At 46.1% G+C, this 22,485-nt stretch overlaps 1 protein-coding gene across 1 annotated transcript in view; it reads right to left on the bottom strand.

The window, feature by feature from the left end:
- LOC134350311 (docking protein 2) overlaps window positions 1–22,485 on the bottom strand; it is an 81,729-nt gene that overhangs the window by 33,345 nt on the left and 25,899 nt on the right. Inside the window, exons 2-3 of the mRNA XM_063055356.1 lie at window positions 12,296–12,595; window positions 4,412–4,529 (exon numbers count right to left, since the gene is read on the bottom strand). Of these exons, the coding sequence (XP_062911426.1) occupies window positions 4,412–4,529; window positions 12,296–12,595 (418 nt within the window). The remainder of the gene's footprint in view (window positions 1–4,411; window positions 4,530–12,295; window positions 12,596–22,485) is intronic.

Here is a 22,485-nt window from a genome sequence, read left to right as displayed (position 1 = left end):
ACTGTAGATAATCTAGTTAATAAGGCTAGTTAGTTATTAAAGGTTATTCTGAGCGCATTGACAGAGACACCAAGTACTTCTGCAAATATTGAATACTTTTCTTTATTTATCTGGATACAATGTAGAACAGGTCCTTCTGGCTCTTTGGGTCACACACCCCAGCAACCCGCGCCTAATCACGGGACAATTTATAACGACCAGTTAATGTACTCCGGACGTGTTTGGACTGTGGAAGGAAACCCAAGGAAATCCCGGCCATTCCACTGGGAGGACGTACAAACTCCTTACGGAGGATGCCTGAACTGATCTCTGAACGCTGACGCCCCGAGCTATAATAACGCTGTGCTGACCACTATGCTACCACAGCACTGAATACTTCCATCCTGAGGAAGTGTCTTGACCCAAAAACTGTTTACTTCTCTCTTTAGATGCTGCCTGCCATGCCAAGTGCCTCCACTACTCATAAGTGCTGCTCAAACCCTCAGGCTTCCGCTGATTTCTAGCACCTTGTACGCTTGCTGCAGTCCCTCAGATTCACACTGCTAGTACCTGCCTACACTTTGCGTGGTGAGGGATTTCATGACAGTTCCCTCTCTGGTCTTGGCAGTTCCTCTCAATATTTCAGGGGATTCAGCATCTTGTAACCACCTTACTGATGACGTCAGAGTAGGATATTTTAATATTCATTTTAATATTGACTGCAGAATGATGGAACAAGATGAAAAGTGAAAGCTCATTTTTATCTTGACGGTCCTGTAACACGAAACAGCTTTGTCCTTTTGAACGTTTTCTATTATCTGCAGTCCCAGATTTCCAAGTCCTTTCATATGTAGAATTATTTCCCACCTTCATTCGGAAAGGTCAGGAACTGAATATAGCCCAGGCTACGAGCTCAATTTCTATACGTAATTCACAATCTTACACACTGATCTGTCCCACAACAGAGCTGTTTTCAATTCTTAGCAGCTGGACTTTTCCTTCTGTCAGCTCTGGCCACTACCTGACTGCCCTCAGACCAGGGTCTGAAACCCTCACGACTTGACACACGAACAATGAAACATACTCCAAAATGTGCTGCTGGCATCGGATCGAATCAGCAAGATGGTGCTAGGCAGCCCGCAAGTGTCACCACGTTTCTGACACTAATGTAGCAAACCCACAACGTACAAACCCTAAGCCACCCTTGGAATGTGGGAGGAAACTGGGACACCAGGAGGAAACACACATGGTCACAGAGAGGGCATACAGACAGCAGTAGAAATGAACCTGGGTTGCCAGGGCTGTAAAGCTTGGCGCAAAACACTATGCTATCATTTCATCCATTTTCCATTACATATCCCACTTACCAGACCATAATCATCAGATATAGGAGCAAAATGAGGCCCTTTGGCCCGTCGAGTCTGACCTATTTTCCCCCTCAACCTCGATCTCTTGCCTTCTCCCCATATCCCATCATGCCCTAACTAATCAAGAATTTAATAACCTCCACCTTAAATATACCCAATGACTTGGCCTTGACAGCTGTCTGTGGCAATGAATTCCACAGATTCATCACCCTCTAGATAAAGAAATTCCCCTCACGTCTGTTCCAAATGGACATCCGTCAATTCTGAGGCTGTGCGCTTTGGTCCTAGACTCACCCACCATTGGAAACATCCCCTCCACATCCACTCTGTTGAGGCTTTCACACTTTCTATAGGTTTCTATGTTTTTGCAGTTTACATGCTTCTGTAGATATTTTTTAAATATTGGAAGAGCCTCCGCCACAGTCTCAGGCAATGAATTCTAGATTGCAACCACCTGTGCTGTCGTGCCACCCTACAGTACCCCTGTAGATGTACTCTGCCACCTGCTGAAATGATACCAACTCACCGAAGCTGCACATCACTCTGCATGAACACTTCATGCAGTAAAATCACCAAGGATGGCATCTCAGCCTGCTTCTATCCCAGAGAAGCCTTTCATCACAACTCCTTCTGAAATATATCCATGGAGTTTTCAGATTGAAAACATTTCCCTGCAACTGTAACTTCAGACCTCTTTCTGAAGGGCTGAAATGGCTAACACGAGAGGACGCAATTTTAAGGTCCTTGAAACACACACAACACGCTGGAGGAACTCAGCAGGCCGGGCAGCATCCGTGGAAACGATCAGTCAACGATTCAGGCCGGAACCGTTTGTCAGAACTGTAGAGGGAAGGGGCAGAGGCCCTATAAAGCAGGTGGAGGGAGGGTGGGAAGGAGAAGGCTGGTAGGTTCCAGGTGAAAAACCAGTAAGGGGAAAGATAAAGGGGAGGCAGGGAGGTGATAGGCAGGAAAGGTGAAGAAGGAATAGGGGAAAACACAATGGGTAATAGAAGGAGGCGGAACCATGAGGGAGGTGATAGACAGCTAGGGGAGGGGGCAGAGTGACATAGGGATAGAGGCAGGGAGGGGAAGGGAATTACAGGAAATTAGAGAATTCAATGTTCATACCAAGGGGCTGGAGACATCCCAGACGGTATATGAGGTGTTGCTCCGCTGGTTTTTCACCTGGAACCTACCAGCCTTCTCCTTCCCACCTTCCCCCCACCTTCTTTATAGGGCCTCTGCCCCTTCCCTCTTCAGTCCTGACGAAGGGTCTCGGTCCGAAACGTTAACTGATCGTTTCCACGGATGCTGCCCGACCTGCTGAGTTCCTCCAGCGTGTTGTGAGTGTTGCTTTGACCCCAGAATCTGCAGAGTATTTTGTGTTTAAGGTCCTTGGAAGTAGGTACAGAGGAGATATCAGGGGTAAGTTTTTTACACAGAGAGTGGTGAGTGTGTGGAATGGGCTGCCGGCGACAGTGGTGGAGGTGGATATGATAGGGTTTTTTAAGAGACTCCTGGATAGGTACATGGAGCTTAGAAAGATAGAGGGCTATGGGTAACCCTGGGTAATTTATAAAGTAAGGACATGTTCGGCACAGCTTTGTGGGCTGAAGGGCCTGTGTTGTGCTGTAGGGTTTCTATGTTCTATGTTTTTTCGCTGCCTGTGAGAGATTCTGGATCCTGTGTAAGTGCAGCTGAGCTGTTTCTCCACCAGCCTTTCTCTCCCCACCAAAACAATAGTACAATCAAGTCCATACACCCGGCAGGAAAATTTAACCACAGACCCCACAGCAGAAATCCTCCAGACGTGATAGTCATGATAGGTCCTCTGACAAGAAGGATGGAGTTTTAACCATGTAACTCACTGCTGTTAACCCTAAATATCCAAACTCTACCCATGGCTTACATGAGCTCCAGCAATCTAGCCTGAGGTCAGGACACTTGGCTCTTCTTGCAATCAGATGCAAAATGCTGGCGGAACTCAGCAGGTCAGGCAGCATCTATGGAGGCAAATAAACAGTCGAGATTTTGGTTCAAGATCCTTCATCAGGACTGGAGGGTAACGGGGCAGAAGCCAGAACGGGATGGGGGGGTGAGGTGAAGGAGTACAAGCTGGCAAGTGAGAGGTGAGAGCAGGTGAGGAGGGAGGTGTCGGGGTGGGGGTTGGAGGACAAAGTGAGAAGCCAGGAGGTGATGGGTGGAAGAGGTAAAGGACTGAAGAAGAAGGAATCTGATAGGAGAGGACAGTGGACCGTGGGAGAAAGGGAAGGAGGAGGGGCAACAGAAGGAGGTAATGGGCAGCTGAGTAGAAGAGAGGGGGTGAAGAGAGAGCCAGAATGAGGAAAGGGAAAAGAGTGAAGAGGAGGGCGAAAAATTACAGGAAAATGGAGAAATCACTGTCAGCTTGAAGGAATATGAGAAGTTGCTCTGCCAGCCTGAATATGGCCTCATCGAGGGGTCTGTAAGCCAGCATGTTGGAAAGGGAATAGGAAGTAGAATTAAAATGGGTGGTCACTGGGAAATCCCACCTGTTCTGGCGGACAGAGTGATAGTGTTCGATGAAGCAGTTCCCCAATCCTTGCCAGGGGCTCTTCAATGTAGAGGAGGCCACATTGGGAGCCCCAGATACAATCTGCAGTCTTTGCAGACATATTTCTTGTTCTCCCAACTGAATTCCGTACTCCTATAAATTTTAGAAAATCCTTTTTCTTAGTGTTTGTGTTAAAAGCAATGGGGAGGGGCGGGGGTGCTGTGGAATGTCCAGGTTGTTCAAACCGTCTGGTGTGTGCCAGTGTTCCCGTTCAACACAAACTGGTCTAGCTGACTCTGCCCAGCTTCCTGTTCCTGTCTCTTACACATACTGTACATCTAGACACTAGTCAACAGCTGCAGTCAGTCACCCAACCACTCCTAACCAGATTTATTACCGACGATCACATATCATCAGACACCCTGCCTCAGTCTCCTAATCGCAAGTGGAGATATCTCAGAATATGTCCTTTTTGAATAATTATGTAGAATTGTGCACGAACTGAACAGAAGTGAGAGAGAATCTCCCTTACCGGCCTTGTGTGTACTGTACAATGTGTTCTCCTCCATTTCCACAGAGTTATTCTTTGTCTTCTTTGATCGCTGTGTAGATTCACTCTTACATAGCCCAGGCCATTCGTTCCAATGCATCTAGAAGGACAAACATCATCATCAATGTCATGTGCTGTGTCGTATGACGCCATCATTATGTGTCGTGTCGTATGACATGGGTGATCATGGTCTCATGACCATGATTGTCCTTGGCAAAGTTTTCCACAGAAGTGGTTTGCCATTGTTGCCTTCTGGGCAGTGTCTTTACAAGTTGGGTAAGCGCAGCCAGTATCAATACCCTTCAGAGATTATCTGCCTGTCATCACTGGTACGCAGCAACTGCTCATATGACCATCCACCACCTACTCAACGGAGGGAAAACTGGCACCAGTAAATGAAATCAGTCAGAAAAAGATCTCAGCCAAACATAGAACAGTACAGAACCAGAACTGGTATTTCAGCCACAAATTTTGCATCATGCTAATTAAACTAGTAACTAAATTCTTAACTAACCTAATCCCTTCTACCTGTCTCCCTTCATTCCCCGAAATTTCAGATGCTTATCTCGGAGCTTCCTTAATACCACTATCGTATCCGCCTCCACCACCGCCCTGGCAGATATATCCAGACACCCACACCCTCTGTTCAAAACTTGCCCTTCCCGTCTGCTTTGAATTTACCCTCTCTCAGTTTAAATGCTGCCCTCTGGTATTAGGCATTTCCACCCTGGGAACAAAAGATACTGACTGGATTTTGCTGCCCAGAATCTCACCATTTTATAAACTCCCATCAGGTCTCCCCTCAGCCTGCACCGCTCCAACTTTGACCAACCTCTCCTGGGAGTACATACCCTCTAATCCAGGCAACATCATGGTGAACCTCTTCTGCACCCTTCCTGTGATGGGCAACCAGAAATGAATGCAATATGACAGAGCAACCTACAGAAATTGCTGGAAGAACTCAACGGGTCAGACAGCACCTTTGGGGAAGAATAAACAGCCATCGTTTCAGGGCAAGACTCTTCATCAGGACTGGAAACGAAGGGGACAGAAGCCAGACTTAAAAGGTGAGGGGAGGGGGAAGATGTATAAGCTAGAAGGTAATAGGTGAGACCAGGTGAGGGGGGAGATGGGTGGGTGAGAAACTGGGAGGTGATAGATGGATAAGGTAAAGGGCTGAAAAAGAAGGAATTTGATAGCTAAGGACAGTGGACCATGGGAGAAGGGGTAAGGGGAGGGACACCAGAGGGAGTTGATGGCAAGTGAGGAGAAGAGAATAGATAAGAGGGGAGCCAGGATGGGAAATGGAAAAGGGAGAAAGGGGAAGGGAGAGAAATTGCTGGAAGTTATAGAAATTGATGTTCATGTCGTCAAGTTGGAGGCTACCCAAGTGGAATATGAGGTGTTGATCCTCATCGTGGCAGTAGAGTAGGCTATGGACCAACAAGTTGGAATGGGAATGCGGATGGGAATTAAAGTGAGAAATCCTGCTGGCTGCTTGTTGTGTGCATTGCTCTGGATTCCCAGCATCTACTGAATCTCTTGTGGTTATAATTTACTGCTGATGTGGTCTCATCAGAATATTACTTCCCAGCTCTTGAGCTCAGTGTCTCAAGCATGCCCTCCACCTTGTCTAGCAACCTGTCAACCCGTGCAACTACAAACGTACTGTCAGGGAGCTGTGTGTTGTGAATTGTGCTTAACCTCCAGACCACAGCAGGGGTACGGGAGAAATGAGAAGCTTTGAGGAGGGGTTAAGTTGGAAATGATAACGCTCAATTTTTTGAAGTGTCAGCACAGGGAGGAAAAACATACATATTGTGTAAAAGTTGTTTTGACAAAATGAAAGAGATATTTCCCAGCACAGAGACTGAAAAGAAAGCATGGTTGTGGGGGAGAGGTATTGAGACGAGATTTCAGAATAAGTTTAATATTTGGTAAATTCAGACCTAGAAGGCATGTGCAGAGAGCTGTCTGACCTGTTCCTCCAGCATTACCTTTAAACCCAGGATGTCAGCCCACTGGAGTCCTTCCCACCTGATTCACACTACAGTCAATAGCTCTGTATTGCTCCAGTTTAGTGCAATTTCTAAGTGTGTAATCTATGTTAATCTTTTTCTGAATATTGTGTATCTGACGCTGTGTCTGTGGTGCTGCTGCAGATTAGTTTCTCATTGCACCTGTGCGTACACAGGTTTGTGGTGGTAACAACAGACGATTGATGAAGGGTCTCAGCCCAGAACGTTGACAGTTTATTCCTCTCCACAGATGCTGCCTGACCTGCTCAGTTCCCTCAGTGTTTTGTGTGTATTGCTCAAAAATTCCAGTAGCTGCAGAATCTCTTGGTGTTTACAAAAATAAACTTGAAATTGACCTTTATGCACACCGGAACAGAGAGACAAAAGTCTGAATAGGAATTCTGTTACTCCTGGCTTAACAACAGGTGTGTCACGCAGAAAGTTGTCATCCAGATCTTGGAATACATGTTCAGTTTACATAGAGCATCGTGTTTAGTTCCTATTACCTCATTATAGGAAGGATGTGGAGACTTTAGAGAGGGTGTAAAGGAGATTTACCAGGATGCTGCCTGGATTAGAGAGGGTGTAGAGGAGATTTACCAGGATGCTGCCTGGATTAGAGAGGGTGCAGAGGAGATTTACCAGGATGCTGCCTGGATTAGAGAGGGTGTAGAGGATATTTACCAGGATGCTGCCTGGATTAGAGAGGGTGCAGAGGAGATTTACCAGGATGCTGCCTGGATTAGAGGCCGTGCCTTATGAGGATAGGTTGAGTGAGCTAGACTGTTTCTCTTTGGAAAGAAGGAGGATGAGAGGTGACTTGATAGAGGTGTACAAGATGATAAAAGGCATAGATAGAGTGAACGAAAACCAATTTCCCCCGGGATCAATAAAGTATGACTATGACTATGACTATGTGGACAGCCAGAAGCCTTTTCCCAGGGTGGAAACAGCTAATGTGACGGAGCACAACTATACGATAACTGGAGGGAAGTATAGAGGGGATGTCTGACATAGGATTTTTTTGCACAGGGAGTGGCGGTGTGTGGAATGCCCTGTCAGGAGTGGTGGTAGAGGCAGATACATTAGGGACATTTAAGAGATAGGCACACGGATGATAGAAAAATGGAGGGAAGGGTTGGTGATCTTAGAGTAGGGGGTAAAGGGTTGGCAGAATATTGTGGGCCGAAGGGTCTGTTCTGTGCTGTAATGTTTTATTTTCTAAGTTTTATCTCTGATCTCTATTCTTTGACTAAAAGAAAACATTTCTTTATCAGAGACTCCATTCTTTCCATGTGTATATATTTCCATAGCTTCCTGTTTGGATTCTCTGTTACAGTGGCTGCTAGTTCCTGATGTGCCTAGCCAATATCCCAGGGCTGCACCCTAATGGTTATTTTTTGTTTATTTAGAGACACAGTGTACAACAGGCCCTTCCGGCCCGACAAGCCACACATTCCAGCAGCCCACCGATTTAACCCCAGCCTAATCACAGGTCCTACTAATTGGTATGTCTTTAGACTGTGGGAGGAAACCAGAGCAGCTGGTCATGGAAAGAACATACAAACTTTTTGACAGTAAACTTGTTAACACCAAACATATCTTGCAGTTGTCTATCATTTCTGGTTTAAAAATTTATTTGTCTCGTACTAAGATAGACATTGGTAACTGAAATAGATTATGACACATTGAAGTGTGAGGTTAGCACGTGTTGCCTCTGGAAGACAAAAGACAAGAGATCTTCCTGTGGTTGATCAGTCTGATTTGTTCAGATAGCTTGTATTTTGCTATTTACCTATTGAGATACAGCAGGGATTAGACCTCTCTGGGCCTTCAAGCTGCACCCCCCAGCAACCCTTGATTTACCCTGGGGGTGGCACCGTGGTATAGCGCTTGGCACAATGCTTCACAGCACCAATGACCAGAGTTCAATTCCCACCACTGCCTGTAAGGAGTTTGTACGTTCTCCCCGTGACTACATGGGTTTCTGATGACTGGTCCGGTTCCCTCACACAGTCCAAGGATGTACCAGTTGGTCGGTTAATTGGTCATTGGTGATTAGGCGAGGATTAAATTAGGGTTTGCTGGGCAGTGCAGATCGATGGCCAAAGGGCCTGTTCCACTTTGTATAAACCTAACCCCAGCCCAATTATGGGACAATTTACAGTGACCGTTTACCTGCCAACCAGTACATCTTTGAACTGAGGGAGGAAACCGGAATGCCTGTAGGAAACTGGAGTGGCTGTAGGAAACCGGAATGCCTGTAGGAAACTGGAATGCCTGTAGGAAACTGGAGTGCCTGTAGGAAACCGGAGTGGCTGTAGGAAACCGGAGTGCCTGTAGGAAACCGGAGTGCCTGTAGGAAACCAGAGCCCCTACAGGAAACCCACACACTCCATGCGGAGGTCAGACAGCCTTCTTACAGAGGACATCAGAATCAAACTCCGAACTCAGACGTCCCGAGCTGTAATAGCGTTAGGCAACGCTGCCGTGGTGCCCTAATGTATCAATTCGGCTGTGGTTGGGAGGGTAGGACACTTGCTTTGAGAACCAGATGTTCCACGTTCACATCTCCCTCCAGGAATGGAACTGTTAGCACACCTGCTGGTAATGAGGGAGATCTGCACAGTGAACACTTCCGCTGGTGATGAGGGAGATCTGCACAGCCAGGAGTGCTGGGTTCCACTGAGGTCAGATGACCCATCCCCTGGAATGGTTCCATGGTACATCTACCAAGGACAGGGGTACTCACCCATCAGCCAGCTGTACACTGGGTCATCATCTCATTGATACTTATGGGAGCCTTGCCTCGTGTAAAGACCTACCTTGTGAATTCAGAAGTATACATTGCCATTAACATGTTTTGGGACATTCTGTAAGAATGAAGCAACAATCTGCTGGGGATTTCAGTCAGTCAGTCAGACTCTGTGCAGGGTATCGATCAGAAACATTGTTAGTCCCCCCTGCCCCCATAGCTGCTGTGTGAGACTTGCTGTTTGGGATGACACAGTAGCAAAGCGGTTCACACAGCGCTGTACAGTGCCAGAATGCTGGGTTCAGCACTGCCACGACCTGTAAGGAGTTCGTACGTTCGCCTCATTACTGTGTGGGTTTCCTCCGGGTGCTCCGGTCTCCTCCCACATTGCGGACATACCAGTGAGTGGATTAATTGGTCGCGAGGGTGTAATAGGGCTAGGTGGGCTCGTTGGACTGGAAGGGCCTGTACCACACTTTATGTCAATAATTTTTGTAAAAATTAAATTTGAACTGTTGAGTTCCTCCAGCAGACTGTGTGTTGCTCAGTAGCTGCCTTCTTTCATTATCTCTGTTGTGCTGTAACCCATTCTGCCACCATTCCCACTCAAGGCCAGTTTCATTTGGGCTGATGGAACTCTGTCTGGTAATAAAGACATACACACAGTGGCTGCTTCTTAAGGTACACCATACACCTGCTCATTAATGCAAATATCTAACCAGCCAATCATCTGGCAGCAACTCAATGCATAAAAGCATGCAGACACGGTCAAGAGGTTCAGTTGTTGTTCACACCAAACATCAGACTGGGGAAGAAATGTGATCTTAGTGACTTTGACCGTGGAATGATTGTCAGTGCCGATGACGAGGTTTGAGTATCTCAGAGACACTGATCTCCTGGGAGTTTCACCCAAAACAGTCTCTAGAGTTTAAAGAGAATGGTGTGAAAAACAAAAAATCATCCAGTAAGCAGCTGTTCAGTGGGTGAAAATGCCTGGTTATTGAGAGAGGTCAGGGCAGAATGGCCAGACTGGTTCAAGCAGACAGGAAGGCGACAGCAGTTCAAATAACCACGCATTACAACAGTGTTGTGCAGAGGAGCATCTCTAAACACACAACATAGCCAACAATGAAATGGATGGGCCACAGCAGCAGAAGACCATAAGATATAGGAGCAGAATTGGCCATTTGGCCCATCAAATCTGCTCCAACTTTTCTTCATGGTGATCAAATATTCCACTCATCCCCAATCTCCTGCCTTCTCCCCATATCCCTTCATGCCCTGACCAATCAAGAATCTATCCAACTCTGCCTTAAATATACATAAGGACTTGGCCTCCACAGCTGCCTGTGGCAAAAAAATCCACAAATTCACCACTCTCTGGTTAAAGAAATTCCTCCTCACCTCCATTCTAAAAGGAAGTCCCTCTATTCTGAGCCTCTGATCTTAGACTCTCCCACTATAAAAAATATCCTCTCTATGCCCATTCTATCATGGCCTTTCATTATTCAATATGTTTCATTGAGGTCATCACCCCGCTTCTGAATTTTAGTGAATGCAGGCCCAGAACCATCAAACACTCTTCATATGACAAGCCAGTCAATTCCACAATCATTTTTGCAATCCTCCTTTCAGCACATCCTTTATACGATAAGGGCCCCAAAACTGCTCACAATACTCCAAGTAAGGCCTCACCAGTGCTTTATAAATCTCAACATTACATTCTTGCTTTCATATTCGGGTCCTCTTGAAATGAATGCTAACATCTCATTTGTCTTCCTCACCACAGACTCAACCTGCAAATTAACCTTAAAGGAATCCTGCACAAGGACTCCCAACTCCCTTTGTGCCTCAATTTTTGTATTTTCTCTTTAGTTAGAAAATAGTCAACCCTTTCATTTCTTGCACCAATGTGCAAGATTATACATTTCACAACACTGTACTCCACCTGCTATTTCTTTGCCCATTCTCTAATCCGTCTGAGTCCTTCTGTAGCCTCTCTACTTCCTCAAAATTACCTGCGCCTCCACCTAACTTCATATCATCCGCAAACTTTGCAACAAAGCCATCAATTCCATCATCTAAATCATTGACATATAACACAGAACCATGTGGAACACCACTAGTCACCAGCAGCCAATCAGAAAAGGCTCCCTTTGTTCCCACTCTGCCTCCTGCCAATCAGCCACTGCTTTATCCATGCTAGAATCTTTCCTGTAATACCGTGGGCTCGTAGCCGTTAAGCAGTCTCATGTGAGGCATCTTGTCAAAGGCCTTCTGAAAATCCAAGGACACAACATCAACCGACTCTCCTTTGTCTATCCTGCATGTTATTTCTTCAAAGAATTGCAACATACGTGATCCACAAACATACACACAGTAGCCACTTTATTAGGTACAGTACAGGAGGAGCTATCTGATGACCCACGTCTATATTTGTCACAGGTCTACTTTGATTAAATATACAAAACAGAAAGTTTGAAAGTCTTTGTAAAAATGATAAGTTTAAGGAGTTTAAATCTGAATGAGCACTGCATATGGCTGGCTCAGCGAAGTTTCTTGAAGGCACAGGAAGTCATTCGGTATAAACAGAGTCGTGTCAAAGGTAAAAATTTGTCATCTGGATCTTGGAGAATTGTGTTCAGTTCTGCTCACCTCATTACAGGAAGATGTGGAAGCTTTAGAGAGGGTGTAGAGGAGATTTATCAGGATGCTGCCTGGATGAGAGAGCATGTCTTATGAGGAGAGGTGGAGTGAGCTAGGACTTTTCTCTGTGGAATGAAGGAGGATGAGAAGTGACTTGATAGAGGTACTGTATACAAGATAAGAGGCATAGATCGAGTGGACAGCCAAAGACTTTTTCCCAGTGTGGAAATGGCTGATGCAAGGGGTTATGATTTTAAGGTGATTGAGGATAGTATAAGGGGAAGTTTTTTACACAGAGAATGATGGGTACGTGGGACATCCTGCCAGGTTGGTGGTAGAGGCAGATAAATTAGGGATACTCAGGCCATTAACATCGGGATACAGATTCACGTTAAAACCATGAACAACTGCACAGAGTTGCAGAGGAAGCTTCTGTTTGGTACTTACTGGAAAGGCCATTTCACACAGGCTCTTGTTCCAGTCATCATACTCTGAGCACTCCACCGCAAAGACAAAGAGCTTCTCAATGGTCTCCAGGTGAAATGATCGACAGTCACTGGGGCAGCTCTCGCCTGGCGCGTCTGTGATGCGGATACAGTCACTCAGCTTTATGACCCTTTTACTCTCCGTCTTCTTTGTGCTTTGTCTCTCAGTCAAGCTCATGCCCTCCTTGAAATCAAAATACTCCAGGCGAGCAACAGAGCAATTGCTCTCTCCATAGAGCAAGACCCAAATCTTCTTCCATTTCTGTGGGGAAACAGAGAGACAGTTAGAGTTGTAAAACACAGAAATAGGTCCTTCAGCCTATCGTCAAATGCTGGCTGTCCTTTTATTATTTATTTAGATATACAGGACAGGGACAGGCCCTTCCGGTCCAATGAGCCCCATTATACCCATGTGAACAATTAACCTGAGGGGGAACTTCTTCACTCAGAGGGTGGTGAAAGTGTGGAGTGAGCTGCCATTGCAAGTGGTGGACGTGGGTTCAATTTAGACCATAGAGCATAGAGCAGTACAGCACAGGAACAGGCCATTCGGCCCACAGTGTTGTGCCAGCCCAGCTAAAAAGTAAATCAAGCACTGCCAAACACTAATCCTTCCTACCTACACAATGCCCATAACCCTCCATCTTCTTCATATTCATGGGTCTATCTAAACAGTTCTTAAAAGCCTTTAATGTATTTGCCTCTACCACCATACCAGACAGCACATTCCAGGCATCCACCAGTCTCTGAGTAAAAAACTTACCCCTTGAAACTTCAATGCCTGCCCTCTGTTTTCAACATGTAGAAGAAATTTGGATAGGTACATGGATGGGAGGGGTATGGCAGGCGATAGTGTAGATGCGGGTCGATGGGACTAGGCAGATTAATGGTTGGGTACAGAATGGACGGGCTGAAGGGCATGTTTCTGCAGTGTAGTGCTCTATGACTCTAACCTACTAACCGTTACGTCTTTGGAATGTCGAAGGAAATCCCTGTAGTTATGGGGAGAGCGTACAAACTCCTTATAGACAGCAACGGATCATCTGCGCCAATCCTTTTTGCCAGTGTAAGGTCCATTTCCTTGTATGTTTTGCCTGTTAAATGTTTCTGACCCCACCACCTCCTCTGGCAGTTTGTTCCAAATATCAACCACTCTCTGGGTAAAAGAAACCTCCTTCTCAGATCCCCTTTAAAACTCTTCCCTCTCATCTTGCCCATGCCCTCTTATTTTTGATATGGCTACCATGAGATTAAAAATGCAGACAGCCTAATCTATTTATGTCTCTCAGAACTTCATAAAGTCATCCTTCGTTCCTGGGAAGAGTCCCAGCCTCTGCAATCTCTTCTCATAACTAGTCATCCAAACCGGCAACGTCCTGGTGAAGTCACAAAAGCCACTGACTTTCTGGGTCGAGTCACAGCATCAGGACTCCACCCAAAACATTGACTTACACCTTTTGCCTCCACAGATGTTGCTCAGCTCCCTGAGTTTTTTCACTCCTCTGTTTTTGCTCAAACATCCTGGTGAGTCGTCTCTGTGCTCTGTCCAGTGCAACTACATCCCTGCCCATGATGTGGTGACCAGAACTGCACACAATTCTCCAAGTGGTTAAATAGTGTTTTATAAAGTTACAGCATTATGTCTTGACTTTTATATTCTATATTGCAACCTATACAAGGGAATCGAATATACTTGTTACATAGTCTTCTGGGCCACCCTACCATGCAGGACCTTGTCAAACATCTTATTGAAGTCCACCGTATCTTCATCGGTCTTCTTTCTCACCTTCTCAAAAAAAACATCAAATCTGTGGGACAGCAATTCCCTGTGCAAAACCAAGCTGACTGTCCCTGGTCAGCTCCTGCTTTTCCAGGTGAACATCTTTCCCTTGGCATTTTCTCCAATAACTTCCCTACCATTCCAATCAGGTTCATGTTCAGGTACAAAAATAAATTGTCCAGTGCAAAAGAGCAATTCAAATTCATCTTCAAGAAATAATGCCTCCAAATGCAGCATCCATCACTAAGGACCCCCATCACCCAGGACATGCCCTCTCATCATTGCTACCATCAGGGAGGAGGTTCAGAAGTCTGAAGGCACACACTCAATGATTCAGGAACAGCTGCAGCAGGCCAGGCAGCATCTCTAGGAAGAGGTACAGTCGACGTTTCAGGCCGAGACCCTTCGTCAGGACTAACTGAAGGAAGAGTGAGTAAGGGATTTGAAAGTTGGAGGGGGAGGGGGAGATCCAGAATGATAGGAGAAGACAGGAGGGGGAGGGATAGAGCCAAGAGCTGGACAGGTGATTGGCAAAAGGGATACAAGAGGATCATGGGACAGGAGGTCCGGGAAGAAAGACAAAGGGGGGGGGGGACCCAGAGGATGGTCAAGAGGTATATTGGCTCCATCCCTCCCCCTCCTGTCTTCTCCTATCATTTTGGATCTCCCCCTCCCCCTCCAACTTTCAAATCCCTTACTAACCCTTCAGTTAGTCCTGACGAAGGGTCTCGGCCTGAAACGTCAACTGCACCTCTTCCTACAGATGCTGCCTGGCCTGCTGCGTTCACCAGCAACTTTGATGTGTGTTGCTTGAATTTCCAGCATCTGCAGAATTCCTTTTGTTAACACTACCTCATTACTTTTTTTGGTACTACTTATTTAATTTAACCATTTAATATAAAAATTCTTACTGTAACTCTCAGTTTTTAATGTTTGTATTGTAGTGCACTGCTGCTGCAGAGAAAACAGCTTATACAACACATGCTGATAATATTAAATCTGACTTTGATTTGAATTTATTTATCACATATACCGTTGTGACGTGCTGTAAGGTTTCACCGCTAATGTAATGGCCTCTCTGTAATGTTTCACTGCTAAGGTAATGGTTTCTCTGTAGCAGCAATGTTTGGGTTGTGACTAGAGATAATGGGGGCTTTGGAATGTATGCTAGCCAATGAGAGGCATGTTGTTCTTTCTTGAGGGTCTGGGAGCAGAGATTTCTCTGTCTTATGTACGGCGGAAGATGGGGACAGAAGGTTCCAGAACGGAGAAGTCATAGACTACAGGATGGAGTGGACTTGGAATGGGGTTTGGAGTCGGTGCCCGGGGAGGAATTCGATGGAGAGCGAATAGACGGGGAAACCGTGAGCTCCAACGTTGCGAAATAGGCCTTTCTTGAGAATGGGCCCTTTTTCTTTTTTTTTGTTCCTTTACTAACCCTATAGTCAAATTAAGAATTATAAAGATCAATCGTTTAATTGCATATTGTGTACTGTTTGTTATTTTGTGGTACTGATTTGTATCAGGGGGACACATCACGCAGCATCCACCCAAACGAGATTATTATGGCTGATCTGTCAACATGTTGATCAGCTTCAGGTTTATCGTTGTCATGGGTAAATGTCTGGTTCAAGGTGGTGATGGTAGTAAGTAAAACAAAGAAAACAACAAAACATTTTCCGGTCAGCGATCACTGCAAACAATAACCTGTAACTTCCTTGTTGGAGCTGAGCTTTTGAACGCCTGTCTGACCTGGTATTTTTTCGGTCAGGATGTCAGGGCTGGGGCGAGGGACGTGTTGTTTCAGCTCGCTGGTCCATGAGGTTTACTGATCTAGGTGCTGAAGTGAGGCTGTGGCGTGTAACTAACAGGCTTCTGAATCAGCTGTGGACTCACTTCTCTCAACTTCAGTTCTCAGTGTTATTTGCTTACTTTCACTGTTTGCACAATTTGTTTTTTTTCCTGCACATTGGGTATTTGCCGATCTTCTTTTGTTTTAATGGGATCTATTGGGTTTCTTTGTTTTGTGGCTGCCTGTAAGGAAACGAACCTCAAGGTCGGATATAGTGTACATACTTTAATAATAAATGTACTTTGGACTTTGAACATCTCAGATGCTGATGAGGAAGTGTACAGACACAGATGGCAGAATTTCAGTTGATTCCGAATCTGATTCTGACATACACAGGGTCTAAATCGGCTTATTACACCAGCAGCACATACGTTACATATAAGCATAAACTCAAATTAACATGAACAAACTTCTTTAGATGTGTGGTGGACAGTATATTGACTGGCTGCATCACAGCCTGATGTGGAAAAAACAATGCCTTTGAAAGTAAAATCCTACAAAAAGTAGTGGATGCAGCTCAGTTCGTTCCAGGTAAAGCCCTCCTGCAGTAGAAATGGTTAAAACTAGTGTATGATGGGATACTTGACCATTCTGGAGCAGCTGAACGTAAGACTGCTGATGTGAGTCAAGAATAACCCTGGATGATAAGCACAGTGCCCGGAACTCCAATTAGTAAGATTGGAACCGGGAGGGAGGATGCGTCTGGGGGTCAATCATTAGCCCTGATAACAGGAGCAGGAAGGACTATTAGGCTCACATTCAGAGGTAAATCATGAGTTCTGATAACAGGCTCACACTGAGAGATAATTGACATGTCTTTTAAATGATTGATCATGTACTGACCGTGGGATGCCAAACAAAGTTATGTGAAGTTGTTTGTCTTGCTATATAAATATGAGCTCTGTATAACCTAAAAATTAGAGCTCTGGTGGCGATGGAGACTGCTGCAGACTCTCTATGATATCATGTTAATAAACTCTTAAAATGAAACACGAAGTTGCTCTGGTATTCTTAGTTAGTATTTCCACAACACCTCCCCACCATGGAGCACATCTACGCAGAGCATTGTTGCAGGAAAGCAACATCGATCATCACCACCCAGGTCATGCTCTCTTCTCACTGCTGCCATCAGGAAGGAGGTACAGGAGCTTCAGGACTCACATCACCAGGTTCAGGAACAGATATTACCCCTCAACTGTTGAACCAAAGGGGCTCACAACTTCACTCGCCCCGTCACTGAACTGTTCCTACAACCTATGGACTCGCTTTCTAAGACCCTTCATCTCAGTTTCTTGATATCTATTGGTTATTTATTTATCATTATTATTATTTCTTTCTTTTTGTATTTGCCCAGTTTGTTCTCTTCTGCACTCTAGCTGAACGTCCCAGTTGTGTGCTCTTTCATTGATTCTGTTATGATCATTATTCTATAGATTTATTGAGTATGCCCACAAGAAAATGAATCTCAAGGTTGTATAAGGTGACATATGTGTACTTTGATAATAAATTTACTTTAAATTATATATAAATTATATGTGTGCAAAATAAGCAAAAAAATAAACGACATTAATGTAAGACTGAGAAAGAGGAAGAAAAGACATTATGATTCTTGAGGACAACAACGAGATGATTGTGGGAGGCAGAGGAACGATTACGGGATTGCTTTGAGTCATTGAAATGGGCCGTGTTCAAACACTCATCTGTGGATCTGAATGAATACACCATGGTTGTAACGGACTTTATTAAAACAACTGTAGATGAGTGTGTCCCCACTAAATCACTCAGTCTTCCCTAATCAGACGCCTCGGATGAACCATGTGATCCACAGTCTCCTGAGGGCCAGATCAAGCGTTCAAGCCTGGAGAGGCAGAGAGCCACAAGAAGTAAGTATGATCTCCAGAAAGCCATCTCATGGTGAAGTGGAAATTCCCGACCAAACTTGTATCTTCAAGGGATGCTTGACAGCCGCGGCAGGGCTTGGGTGCTATCACCTCTTATAACGTTAAATCAAGTGACATGTGAGGCAACAGAGTTCTGCTTGCAGATCAGCTCAATGCCTGCTATGCTCGTTTTGAGCTTCAGAACAAAGGGGAACCATTGTGAACTCGCACATGCCCTGATGATTGTATGGTTTCAGTCTCTGAAGCCGACATGTGTGCTGCCTCCAGGGGGGTGAATCCACAGGAAGCATCTGAACTGGACGGGGTACCTGGCCAAGTGATAAAGACCTGTGCTGATCAACTGGCTGCTGTGTTCTCCGAGATCTTTCACCTCTCACTTCAGCTGTGTTGCTTCAGGCAGGCTTCAATTACACCAGTGCCTGAGAAAAGCATGGCAGCCTGTCTGAATGACGATCACACAGTAACACTTACATCCACAGTGACAAAGTGCTTTGAGAGGCTGCTGTTGAAACATATCAGCTCCTGCCTGAGAGGAAACCTTGATGAGATTCAGCACGACATCTAAAACTTTGGCAAACTTCGATAGGTGTGTGGTGGGGAACGTATTGACTGGCTGCATCACAGCCTGGGATGGAAACACCAATGCCTTTGAAAGTAAAATACTACAAAAAGCAATGGATTCGGCACAGCTCATCATGGGAAAATCCCTCCCAACCATTCAGCACATCAAACACTGATGCATCCATCAGCAGAGACCTCCACCACCCAGAACACGCTCCCTTCTCGCTACTGTCATCAGGAAGAAGCTGCAGGAGCCTCAGGACTCACAACACCAGGTTCAGAAACAGGTATTACCCTTCAACCATCAGACTCCTGAACCAGAGGGCGTAAATTCACTCAATTTCACTTGCCCCTGTGACGGGAGTACTTGATGAGAATGAATTGAACCAAAATTCTGGGACATCCAAAGCAAGGTTTGAGACACGGTATTACACTGGATCGGAGCTCAAAACAAATATTAGACAATATCACGCGTAGGCTTACGACTGAGCACCGAACTTCAGTTCAGGTGCTCTCTAAATGTTCAATCCTTAGCACCCAAAACAGAATTGCCAATTAGCGGGACTGTCCTGAAACTTTAAAGGGGCCACACCAGCTATCCCTACTCCGGGGGGTTAGAGCATCTGAACCTCAGAAGCTGGTGCAGATGGGCGCATGTTGTAACAGGACCACGTCCCCTATGGCCAATTGCTGACAGCCTTGGCTGCTCACAGAGACGATGATTGTAGTCGTGGATGAAAGCTGAATCTGGGAAGTCTCTTTTAAGCCCTGAGCATCTCTCCTCCAGTCCCAATGCTTCCCAATCCATGAGATATTGCTGAACACCTCGAACAGTATGTGAGTCCAAACTTCTCCTCTCAGCGAAAACGTGCTCGCTGTCAACAAACCTGGGTGGCGGTGGGGCCAGTGTTGGTTGGGCTAACAGGCTGGTGTTCACAGGCTTTAACTTGGAAACGTGGAAAGTGGGATTGATCTTGAGGGTCTTGGGGAGCTGCTAGGTTTGCCTTCCTGAGAATTCTGAAGGGTCCATTGAACTTGGGTGCAGATTTTCTGGACTCGACTCAGAGAGGCAATTCATGAGTGGACAGCCAGAACTGTTGCCCAAGCTGTAAAGCAGTTGCCTGTCTTCTCTTTCAGTTTGCCTTGGTCTCTGCTCTCCGGGTAGAGTCCATCAAAAACTCTTTTGTCTTAATTCATTTTTGCATGCAGCGTTGGACGAGATCTTCAGCCACAGGGGCCCTAACCTCAGCCTCTTTTTCCGGAAAAGGTGGCTGAGAGTACCCAAATGGACATTCCAAAGGGATCATTCTGTGCACTGAATGCCGTAAAGTGCTGAGGGCAACCTTTGCCCACGTCAAATCATTACTGCTTTCATCCGGTCTTTCAGAGGCCAGGCACCTCAGACTTCATTCCAGATCTTGGTTCACCCACTCCATCTGGCTTTTGGACTGTGGATGAAATCCAAAGGAAAGACTTGCTGTTGCTCCAATCAGTTTGCAAAATGTCCTCCAGAAGTGTGATGCAAATCGTGGCCCATGATCAACACAATATTCACCATTCACCGGAAAAGCATGGATCCCGAAGACTTGATGAAGGACAATTTCGGCCTTCTCCACCACAGATGGTAGTCGGTCCAAGGTGATGAATTTGCAGGACTTTGAAAAATAATCCACAATTCCCATGATAATGGTCTTCTCCTTGGAAGGAGGAAGAACCATGACAAAGTCCATGGAGATGTGAGCCCATGGTGTTTCTGGAAAAGGTGCTTGAGGATGGGTACAAGGGTCCTTGTTCCGGGCGCACACCTCGCATGCCTGCACATACTGCCACACTTCCTTTGTCATTCCAGGCCACCAAAACCCCCTCTTGATAAACTCAAGGGTCCCGGCAAACCCTGGATGAGCGTCATTCTCGATGAATGTCCCCATTGGAGTACCTGGGACCGGACGGAACTTGGGACAAGCAGCCGACCCAAAGGACCGTTCTTCGGGATCTCCTCTTGCGCCTGGGCCCTGCGAACAAGGGTGTCGATTCCCCAGTGAATTGATGCTACCATCTTGGCTTGGAGCAAAATGGTAGTAGGCTGCTCCTCTCGTTCCGATTTGTCAAACTGACGGGACAAGGCAACTGGTTTCTGGTTCTTTGACCCCGGTGATAGGTCAGGATAAAATGAAAGTGGTTAAAGAACAAAGATCACCTGGCCTGCATGGAGTCAGCATCTTGGCCTCCAGGTTCTTGTGGTTGGTCCAAACAATAAAAGTGTTCTTGGCCCCTTCTAGCCAGTGCCGCCATTCTTCTAACGCGAACTTAACCACAAGAAGCTCCTGATTCCCAATGTCTTAGTTCACCTCTGGCAGGGATAGCCGCCTGGAGAAGAATGCACACGGGTGCAGTTTATTGTCCAAGGTGTTCGATGAGATAAAACTTCACCCACACTGATGTCTGAGGCATCCACCTCCATGATGAAGGGAAGGTCCAGGTTAGATGCAACCAAAATGGGAGTTGTCGTGAACTCTGTTTGAGCTCCATGAAGGCTGCCTCTGCTTCAGTAGTCCGAACAAAAGGGCGCGTAGATTTCTTGGTTAGTGCCATCAGTGGAGCCGCCACTCAACTGAAGTTTCTGATGAACCTTCTGTAAAAGTTGGCAAATCCCAGGAATTGTTGGACTTGTTTCACACTGGATGGTTGTGGCCAATCTCCAACTGCCTATGTCTTACTAGGATCCATCTTGAGATTGCAGTTAAAGATGATGAAACCAAAAATGAAATTATTGTTACATGAAATTCAGATCTCTCCAGCTTGACATAAAGTCCATGACAAAGAAGCCTCTTCAGGATGTCTCCCACGTGAGCGATGTACTCCTCCCTGGACTCTGAGAAAATTAAGATGTTGTCCAAGTAGACCAAGGCGTACTTATGGAGAACATCCCAGAGCACGTCGTTTATAAAGGCCTGGAAAACTGCTGGGGCTTTTGCAAGGCCAAAGGTCATGACCAGATACTTATGGTTCTCTGTTGGTGTGTTAAATGCCATCTTCCACTCATCACCCTCCTTATGCCAACCAGATTATATTCAAGTGTGAATATTCTTGCCCCTTGGAGAATCTTGAGAACAGTGTTCATGAGTAGAAAAGGGTAACAATTTTTGACCGTTATGCAATTCTGTTCTCTATAATCAATGCAAGGCCACTGGCTCCCATCCCTCTTCTGCACGGGGAAGAAGCCAGCACTGGCTGGAGAGGTGAAGGATGGAATGAATCTCTTGGCAAGAGTCTCCTTCATGAACTCCTCCATAGTGTTCTCTCTGGGCGTATACTGTAATCGACCCCGTGGAAGACAAGTACCAGGCAATAGATTCATAGCACAGTTGTAGGGTCAAAACAGTGGAAGAGTTGAGGCCTTTCCCTTACCGAAGACCTCTTCTCAATCCTCGTAGACTGAAGGGATTTCTACCAGCTTGGATGCTGCGATTACCCCTGAACGTTCCTCTAAGAATCAGTCAGTGGTGGGGGTGATTTGGCAGACCCCAGAGTACCCCCCCCCACCACCACCATTGGTCCACAAGAGTCTTTAATGAAAACAGAGGCCAAATCACAGTCCAAATCCTCGTTCATCTCCTCAGACTTCAGCAGCGAGGCGCGACAGATGGTCCCTGTACCCCTGGGAGCAGGCTCCAAGGGTCTCTGTTTTGGAGCCCTCCCCTTAGTCGGGACCTGGAAAATGGTGCCCTTTGGCTTAGCTGCTAGAGTTCCAGACTGATTAGGCACACCTTTGGTTTTCTCCTGAACCAGCAGACCCCTGACAGGACAGGGTTGGGACTCACACAGGCCTATTGGCTGGGGCCAGCTTGTCTTACCTTGAAGGCATGACTGGGTGTCCTGAAGACCCTGAGCAGAAGTCTGCCCCTCATCAGCCGCTGGTCAGAACACCAAGCCAAAATCATACCTTCTCGCAGCAACTGGACCATGTAATGATCCTCCCTTCCTTCCAGTTCACAGAAGGGTTATGCTGGGAGGGCAAAGGATGCCTGAGGATCAGGGGAACGTGAGAAAGCTCAATG

The sequence above is a fragment of the Mobula hypostoma genome, chromosome 8 (assembly GCF_963921235.1).
Source record: "Mobula hypostoma chromosome 8, sMobHyp1.1, whole genome shotgun sequence".
Lineage (NCBI taxonomy): Eukaryota > Metazoa > Chordata > Chondrichthyes > Myliobatiformes > Myliobatidae > Mobula > Mobula hypostoma.
The sequence above is the reverse complement of the archived record's forward strand: the minus strand, read 5'-3'. Positions and strand labels throughout refer to the sequence as shown.